At 40.4% G+C, this 10108-nt stretch overlaps 1 protein-coding gene across 1 annotated transcript in view; it reads right to left on the reverse strand.

Moving 5' to 3' along the window:
* The window catches only part of GADL1 (glutamate decarboxylase like 1), a 117134-nt gene extending 109572 nt beyond the window's left edge, over positions 1-7562 (reverse strand). Inside the window, exons 1-2 of the mRNA XM_059662923.1 lie at positions 7395-7562; positions 1997-2123 (exon numbers count right to left, since the gene is read on the reverse strand). Coding sequence (XP_059518906.1) covers positions 1997-2123; positions 7395-7547 — 280 coding nt within the window. The 5' untranslated portion in view covers positions 7548-7562. The remainder of the gene's footprint in view (positions 1-1996; positions 2124-7394) is intronic.
* Positions 7563-10108: the final 2546 nt, after the last annotated feature.

Below are 10108 nucleotides of genomic sequence, written 5' to 3' on the forward strand. Positions count from 1 at the left end.
AACTGGCATTATGTGGATGGAGTAAGACGTGACTCATCGTGCAGCTTACATAAACTTTCTGATTCAACTTTTTTCGAAGGCAAGTTGCCTTTAAGACTCAACTTCAGTTCCAACTTTCTATTCCGCGCGCCCTCCCCCCCGCCCCCCATAAAAGGTTCCGTAAAGGTCCTTGGCTTTATACAATGTGAATATTCACACCAAACACCAGGGTAACTGGCTTGGCATTCTCAATCATAGGATGCCCAGCCTGACCAAGAACAACGGTGCAGGTCTATTTCCAACTTTGAGTATTAGGGAACCATTTCAGTTAGTGACTTCTTGCTACAACTTCCAGTATTTGGTTTTTAGATTATTTTTCCTCTTTCAACTAGGGGTTCAATGAAAAACAAAAGTATCAAGAGAAAATGTCTTTTTAAAATAAAACATGGAAAACTTCCTCTAATCTGGCAAAGGAAACCAGACATGGCTGCAAGTAATTTTAATAAGATTTGATTTGTGTGTGTTTTTTTTTTTGTTCTGTGTTAATTTATGATTGATTTCCATGGTAACGTTATGGAAAATATCTAGTAAGCTGAAAAATCTACTGCATTAAATGTCCTTCTACACTTCTGACATGCACTAGAATAATAAGATATGTATCTCTGCTTTTGAAATGCTAAGTGGGTTTTTGATACATACACCAGACTTTCCCAAGGGAATATAAACCAATTATTTTTAGCCAGAATTTTATGATATTCCTTCCACTACATTTAGTTCAGCGTCAGAATTCACACAGCATAATGCCTGCATGGTCTTAAGCACTAGATTACCTTTACATCGTACTGAGAAATGCATATTTTGGAAAATTATTCTCCTACTTTAAGAACTTGTTCCCTGGGTATATGTTAACAGTCAGCTGGAACAGTATTCAGCACAAAACTGGCATGATCTTACTGCATTTACAAAGATCACAGTTGTTAAGCATTGTTGTGAAACCATCACAACATAAACTCACCATGTATAAGATTCATTTTTTATACCTTCCTAAAGGTTCTTATTTTATGATCCTACTAGAGTTGATAAAATAATTTGGTAATTACCAACTGCCCAGAGTTAATAAGTATTTTCCAAATAAATCTATCCCTATTTATATTAAGGACTCATTCTTGAACATTTTTTTTTGCATATTCTAGGCCAGTGGTCGGCAAACTGTGGCTCTTGAGCAACATGCGGCTCTTTGTCCCCTTGAGTGTGGCTCTTCCACAAAATACCACATGCGGGCGCACATGTACAGTGCGATTGAAACTTCGTGGCCCATGCGCAGAAGTCGGTATTTTGTGGAAGAGCCACACTCAAGGGGCCGAAGAGCCACATGTGGCTCACGAGCCGCAGTTTGCCGACCACTGTTCCAGGCCATTGAAATTTAAAATTCCTTACAAATTCTATAATCAAAGTATCATTTGCCAGTTTGGATCAACATAAGAAATGAGAGGTGGCAGTAATGGTATATGGGCTTAATTATAAGTGGGGAATGGGGATCACCAAGGAGTGGATAATAATTATATGTGACCATTAAAACCAACAGTTTCAATTTCATTTTATTTTTGGCCCTTACCATAAATCTTTAATAAGGATTTAATGGACCATTTAAAAACTATCAGAACCACTATGTTTTGTTTTTGTTTTTAACATATTTTTATTAATTTCAGAAACGAAGGAAGAAGAGAGATAGAAACATCAATGATGAGAAAGAATCATGGATCAGCTGCCTCCTGCATGCCCCACACTGGGCATAGAGCCCACAGCCCGGGCATGTTCCATTGACTGGAATCGAAACCTGAACCCTCAGTCCTCAGGCTGGCACTCTATCCACTGAACCAAACTGGCTAGGGCAGAATCACTGTTTTGATTCAGGTTTCTCATCCATAAACACTGTCATACTCAGCTTTACCACGAGCTAAATAAATCCTGAAGAACATACTGATTAGAGGTACTGATCAAGGAAGTAAATCCTTACTAGTTTTGACACTGTAGCGTATGACATCCCGGCAGAGTTCCAACAGCCTGTGGTGCGGCTCTCCTGTGTCTCTCATCTCCAAATCAAGAAGCTGTTTCAGTTGTTCAGGAGGCTGCCATTCACAAACCTGGAGGGTTAGCAATGAAACAGTTAACTGAGCACCCATGAGAGCCAAGTATTGAACGAATATTAGAACTCTAACCTTATGAAGCTTCCAGACAAGTGGGAGAGACAGGGACTTAAGGTGCAACCACAGTTTAGCATGAAAAGAGCTATTATAATAATGCAGAAGTCATTAAACAAATGAGGGGCCTCACCTTAGATTTGGAAGGTCAAAAATGAACCAAGCAAAGTTTAGGGGCTGAGGTAGTTCAAGGGGCATTCTAGGTGGAAGTAATAGAAGTCACAAAGGCTGAAATACGAATAGAGGAGCCCAGGGCACATGGGAAGAATGAAGTATGTTTAGTGTGGCTAGAAGAGGCAGTTTGAGGAAGGGAGAGGCAAGAATTAAGGCTGAAATAACAAATTCCTGCTAACTAGTCTCTGCTTATATCCTTGCCTCATAGTCTACTAGCAATGTGGCATGGTCATTCCTCTGCTCAAATATTCCCAATGGGCCCCCATATTCTTCACAGGAAAACCAAAGTCCGTACAATGACCTAAAATGATCCTGTATAATCTGCTTCCCCTGGTAGGGTTCCCCTTCTAGTTGCATCTAGCACTACTTTCCTCCTGGCTGACTCTGCCCTGCCAACCTGGCATCCTTGCTGTTCTTCAGTGCACCGGGCATGCTCCCATCTTAGGTTCTCTGAACTGGTTGTGCCCTCCACCTGGAATGCTCCTCCTCCAAATATCCCTACAGCTAATTTCCTCACTGCTTTCAAAGCTCTACTCAAATGTCACTTTCTCAATGACAGCAATTCTGATTCCCTTATTAAAAATCACAAGCTGCACAATAACCCATCTCTACCAATCTCTCCTGACTTTTCTACTCATCATTTTTCTATAGCACGTATCACCATCCAATATTTATTATGTCCTATATAATCTCCATGGAAGCGGAGACATTGATTTGTTTGTTCACTGGTCCCAAGTAAATGATGCAGAGCCGGCTACCTAGGGGATGCTTAATAAAGATAAGATGAATGAATAAATAAATGAATGAATAAAAAATAAGCAAGACTCATATCATTATAGGCTTTATGTAGCATAAAGTGTGAACTTGGCACTAAGAAAGCCATTGGGATATTTTGGACGGGGGAATTATATCATCATATTTGTGTTTTGGATAATAGCTTTTGTTGCTGTGTGGAGATTCCAAGTAAAATTGGAAATAAAGGTTACTGTAATAAATCAGGCAGGAAAAGGTGGCAGGCTGGATGAGGGTAGATACTATAAGAATGAAATATTTCTAGAGATATTTGAAATGCTAAATCAATAGAACTTAGAAATCAATTTCACAGTGAGGATGAGGGATAGGAATAACCAAGGATAATCCGGAGGTCTCTACCTTGCGTGCATGGGTTGATGGTGGTGAGAGGGAGAAGCATCTGGTATGGGTGGGGATGATGAGTTTGGAGAATATTTAGTTTAAGGATTCTCAAGACATCCAAAGGGGTGTAGCAGTCGGTCTGAAGCTGCTGTGAAATAGGAGGAAGAAAGGTTCAGGCCGTGTATACCGTGATAATCTACCGTGGTTGACACAGCTCAGAGAGAACCTACAGCGAAGAGGAAAAGATGCAGGATCTCACCTGAGTCATGCCAACATTCAAAAAGTGGGCAAGGGGAGAGAGGCTCCTGCGTGAGGTGGGGGCCATGCTGAAGAAGCAGGGAGAAGCCTAGAACAGTTTAATGCCATTAACACAAAGAATGTTCTGAGAAGAAGAACATAGGCATCACTGTCAAATCCTAGTGAGAAGCCAAATTAGATAAAGACTGTGAAGTGCTCTTGGGTGTTATCAACAAGGAGGTGTTCTTGGCAAGAGCAGTGTGACTTAGAGGTAGGAGTGGGGGCCAGATTGCTGTGAAGTGAGCGTGTAGGAGGTGAGGAGATAGAGGCAGGGAGGGGGGAGACAATTTTTTTAAAAGTTTGACTGTGGAGGGGAGGAGAGAGACAGAGGAATAGTCAGGAAGTGAGGAGACTAAGTGGTGGGAGGTTGTGGGAAACAGGAGGAAACACCAAGTTGTCCAAGAGGTATGAAATTAACCTCTGATGTCAGGACTACAACAGGCAGGGGTAAATCAAAAGTAACAGAAACAATAAGAAGAATTAAGTAGTGATACACACAACAACATGGATGGATCGCAAATACATTTTGCTGAGGGAAAATAGCAAGACTCAAAAGGCTACGTGTGATATGATTCCAACTATCTGACATTCTGGAAAAGACGAAAACTACGGGGACAAAAAACAGAATAATGGCTGCCGGGGTCTAGAGTTGAGGGGAGGGTTTGACTACAGCGGGGTATAAGGAAATTTTGGAGGTGATAGAACTATTCTATATCTTGATTGTGGTGATGGTTCCATTAATTTTCAAAACTCACAGAACAGTACACCAAAAAGAGTAAATTTTACTGAATGTAAATTATGACTCTTTTTTTTAAAGGTGGCTGAGAAAGTGTGTCTCCCACAGAGGGTACTAGAAGTAATCATCTCACGAAGTGTGGGGTGTATAAGCAGGGCACCTTATTTTTAAAAAAATCTTAAATGTATTGGTGTGACATTGGTTAATAAAATTGTTTCAAGTGTACATTTCTAATATACCTCATCTGTACACTGAGTTGTGTGCCTACCACCCAAAATCATCAAATCTTCTTCCATCACCATATATTTGACCCCCTTTACCCTTTACTAATACCCACCCGTCACCTTTTAATGGTACCCTGTTGGATCTCTAACAAAGTAGGCTAAGTTAGTGGCATAAAAACTTCACCCCCTCTCTCAACCCCAACATAGCTTTCTATCCACGTTCACATGGATAGTCTCTACACATCTGCTATATTGTGATTGACTTGTGTTTCCTTAATTGATAACTTAGGATCATAAGCCTACCCTTCTCATCTTATCTCCTATTAGTTCCCTATATGAACACTTTTTTTTCTAGGCAAAATGGTCCCTTTACTATGTTAAATGCATCTTGTTCTTTTGCAACTCTTTCCATATTTAACTTCCTGCTTTCTTCAACACAGAGGCTGACTTCTCTGAGCCCATCAAAATCTTACTTAACCTGCACATTCCACATGAAAGCTCCAAGTGCCCACCCCTCTGTGAAATCCCCAAAGTCAGCCCCAGTCACAGAGCATTTATCACATTCTTATGGGACCCCCTGTTTTCTTTTCCAATGAAAACTTATTCTTCCAGTTACATTATAAATTCAGTTCAAAGCTGAACCTTTCTCTTATTTTTCTTTATATTTCCCCAGGCTAAATATAATGCCTTACCCATACCTAACACTCGGTTAATATTTAATGACTGAATAAAGGCCAATTAAAAAATATCTTACCAGAGGAGCAGTGTGCTCCAAAGTAAAGCAGGTGCAAAATATTTCACAAGTACAGATAAGACCAGAAAATGGGCAATTATAAATATATAATCAGGAAATATCAGTGATTTTGCCTTGAACATAGCCATTCAAAGTTCATAATTCATTTCAATCTATTTTGGTATTAGTTTTCCCAAATGCATGTGATCAAAAATTCAGAATACATTCCGCTTCACATTCAAAATGTTTTTTAAATGACTTTTATTTCCGACTAATAGAATTGGAATAAAAATCTCTCCATCTCTCCTATCTGTTGATCCATTTGTTGGTAACCCAATTTTGTTATAAATGGTGATCAATGTGAGAAAGGATAATTTGGAGATTTTATGAAACATATAGAGGAGTAAGTAGTTAAAGGCACAGACTCTGAAGCCAGACTGCCTGTGTTTCAGGGCCAGCTCTGATGCTTACTAGCATGTGATCTTAGGCAGAGTACTTAACCTGTGTCTCATTTTTTCCCTCATTTTTAAAATGTAGTTACTAAACAGTACCTGCCTCTTAGGGGTTTTTAAGGACTAAATGAACAAATACATATGGTGTAGTCCTTAGAACAGCATCTGGTACATCGTTAAGCACTCTTAAGAGTAGACATTATTAGTAGTGGTTCCCATATCGTTTTGAATCTGATTTTGAGCCCCAATTTGAAACCTAAAATCAATACTTGGTACCTATCAGAAGTCAGACTTAACAACCAAAGATTTCTAACCTAACCTCAGACAAGTCCTGTAAGGACCCTCAAATAAATTGTAAAACTTTTCACACCCTTTCTACCTTCTGCTTGGTTTTTATTAGCTACATAAAGAATGTGTATCAAAAAATGGAGAGCAAAGTGTGTTTCACAGAGTGTCTAAGTCTGACCATCAGGTTATTTATAGTCTATATTATTATCTAGAGCAGAAAGCTTCATCCATGTGCTTCATGGCCTTATATGCCTAAGTTCTGGAGTCCCAGACAATCTCCCAGCAAATAATGACTGTTAAGAGTTAACCCTTCCATGCCTGACCAGTGTGGTTCAGTGGCTGAGCATAGACCTATGAACCAGGAGGTCACGGTTCAATTCTCCTTCAGAGCACATGGCAGGGTTATGGGCTTGATCCTCAGCAGGGGATATGCAGGAGGCAGCAAATCAATGATTCTCTCTCATCATTGATGTTTCTTTCTTTCTCTTTCTCTCTCTCTCTCTCTCTCTCTCTCTCTCTCTCTCTCTCTCTCTCTCTCTCCCCCCCCCCTTCTTCTCTGAAATCAATTATACATATATGTAAACTATAGGCCCAGTGCACAGATTCCACACCAGTGGGGGTCCCTCAGCCTGGCCTGTGGGGATTGGGCTGAAACTGACTCTCTGACATCCCCCAAGGGGTTCCAGATTGCGAGAAGGTACAGGCCAGGCAGAGGGACTCCACCGGTGCACGATCGTGGCCAGGGAGGAACTACAGGAGGGCTCTAGTGCGTGTCTGGCCCATCTCACCCAGTCCTGATCAGCTGGACTCCAGCAGCAAGCTAACCTACCAGTTGGAGTGTCTGCCCCATGGTGGTCAGTGTGCATCATAGCAACTAGTTAAATGGTTGAACAGTAGGACACTTAGCATATTAGGATTTTATTACATAGGATTTTTAAAATTATTTTTTAAATGCTAACCCTTCCAGGAAAGCAGATACGGGGTGGGGAAGACAAATGCAACTTTAGTATCTGGGCAGCCCCTTGAAACAAAGGTATAGAGGAAATTAAAATGTGCACTTGCCATTTCCCTTACATCTAGCCATCCAGATTTTGGCGGGGGGGGGGGGGGGGAGGTGGTGGCGGCGGGGATATCTTTCCTCATTCCTGGGATTGCTTATAGACTATTTTCTTTTACCTTCTCATTGACATCTGTTGCCTTTAAAACCACCTCTTCCATTATTAGCCTACAGGCCTCTTCAACAAACTTTTCTCCTGCCTTTGCATCTGTGGTGGGGCCATTCAGTATGACCCCGTCCACGAGAACAGCGCTCTTCTTAGTTGGAACCATCTCTTGTTGACCAGTATCTCCTGGAAGCACACAAAAAACTGTGTATGAGAGATAATCTAAGTAGACCACACAAAACACAGGGTAAAAAATGAGTCACCACCCCAGCTTCAAATGGCATGATTTATTTTAATACATTTGCAGCACTGAAGCTGACAGTTTCTTATATGGTGCTCAAGAGTGGAGTTAGGGAAAGAAACCTCTATGTTCCATTTCTGCAGCGTCTTGTTCAGCATCAGGGAGTGTGGATGAGCTCACATAATTAAAATTCAACTGATTTTACCCATTCTTACAAACACCTTTCAAAAGATCTTGGTAAACACAAAGCCCATGTCTATTGCATGAACACACCCTTTCTTGCAATTTCTTAAGGATCTCCATATATTTTCTTTTAATAAGTCATCCCTAAAGTAGAAGAAACAATATTGCAGTGTCACCTTTCTTAACTTTACATTTTGAGCATATGTTTAAATGACCCTCTATATAGACAGTGCTTTGTCCCCCAAAGCGCCCCCCCCCCAACCCCGCTTAAATCTCCTCAGCCATTTCCTACTGAAAGAAAATGTGAGGCATAATGGTTTGCATAAACCTGTATTTAATGGCTTTAAACTTCTCAAGCTTGCAGTTTAGGCCCAGGTGGAAGGATGGAACAGGACATTTTTGGGACGACACAGCTGCTGGTCAGTGACTAACGGTTAATAGTCAAATTTTAAGCGTGGAAATTTATAGCTGAGAATAAAGGATCATCCTCCACAAAAATAACATTAACAACTGAATCCAGATATCCAATCAATATCTGCTACACGTGTTGATTTGATTGTTTTTCTTTGTCTAAATAGTATCTCTCTCCTCCTTATAATGCTCATGTTCACTTAGTTGTGGAAATTGACAAAAACAAATTTTGTAAGTATTTCTCAGCCCAGCACCTAGCCCAGTGCCTTACGTATACTGTCTAAAACTGCCTTACATATGCTGATGGCCTAACTGTATTTCAAATATTTTTATATTTATTGAGGGCTCTAAGAGTATTAACATGTATTATACGGTTGAGCTTGTCTTCTCCTCAACATTAAATGTTTTGATAAAGTCCTGAGGTTTATAAACTCTTTCATTCTATTGCTGCCAAACTCCAATAGTGTCCCTGGAGGCGGATGGAAATGTCATGGTAACATTCCCCAATTTGGGAAAGATGGGACCTGCAGCGAGAGATGAGTCTTTATCCTCACACTGAAGGCTGAACCATCCAGAGCTCCAACGTTGAACTTTCGTTCCATCCCTCACATTCACTTATCTTTCACTTGAAAGGATGTATTTAACATGGTTTAGGGCTGAATGCTGAAGCAATAGAATTTCACTATTAGACGGAAATGCTTTACACCTAAAGGCACTTTCCTCCCCCTGATTTTAGGTCCTAAAAATAAACTGGAAAAGAAGACAATTATTCAGGAAACCCTGGTTATGTCAGTAGGCAGTGCTGTTATAAAGCACACAGAAAAAGTTAGTGACTTTTTTTTTACCTCATTAGTAGGATTGTGGGTTTTTATTGCCTAGGGAATAGCAGCCTCTCAGATGAGAGTCTCTCTCCTCTCTTCTATCTCTCTCCTCTCTCCTCTTTCCTCTCTCCTCTCTTCTCTCTCTCTCTCTCTCTCTCTCTCTCTCTCTCTCTCTCTCTCTCTCTCTCTCTCTTTCTCTCTCTCACTAAAAAATGTCAAACACCAACTTGCAACTATTGAAATTGGAATTAAAATGATCTGTCTCCATAACAACCAATTAGAGAAATGCCCATAATTCAGACCATTATTAAGAAGGAAATACTATAAAAACTAGGTATAGATTATTCCTCTTTTCTTAATAGATATATTTCATTTCTACTGCCAAATGGCATCACGTGACTCTTCCTCCCCCTGCATTTTCCCAAATTGGAAAAGACCCTCTGGAGATTGTACAGTAGGTCACACTGTGACCTTGGGGAATGCAACCCTAGGACTTCCAATCCAACTGCTAGAGTTATAGTGGTTAATAACAGTCTTTCAATTAAAGGAATCATCCATGTAGCCAGAATATGACTGCTTTTTATTACACACTTTCCTGGAACCATCAAATACTAGTCCAAACCACCATCAAATGCTTACATTAGTGCAGCAGCCTCCCAACTGACCCCCCAGCCTCCACCTGTATCCTGCATGCCATGTGGACTAATCTCAACATGGTAGCTCCTATGTTCCTTTGAAAAGATCATTCAGATCACATGACGACTACTATACTCAAACCATCCAATGGCCATTTATCGCATTAAACCAATGATCAAGTTCTTATAATGACCTCTATGGCCTTCAATAGCCACTTTCCCATTATCTCTTGGACCACAAACTTCATCTCTTTTTTCTGTCCTCTAAGCTCATCACTTTGGCTTCTTCAATTTTTTTCTTAAACACCAGCATCTCAGCGAGACCTTCCTTGATAACCCTACTTAAAACTGCAACCACTTCTTCCCCCCAGCTTCTCTCTCTTCTTTATTTGTTGCAGACTCTAACAAATGCTCTAAAGAAAATTACCTGAATGAC

The sequence above is a fragment of the Myotis daubentonii genome, chromosome 14 (genome assembly GCF_963259705.1).
Source record: "Myotis daubentonii chromosome 14, mMyoDau2.1, whole genome shotgun sequence".
Lineage (NCBI taxonomy): Eukaryota > Metazoa > Chordata > Mammalia > Chiroptera > Vespertilionidae > Myotis > Myotis daubentonii.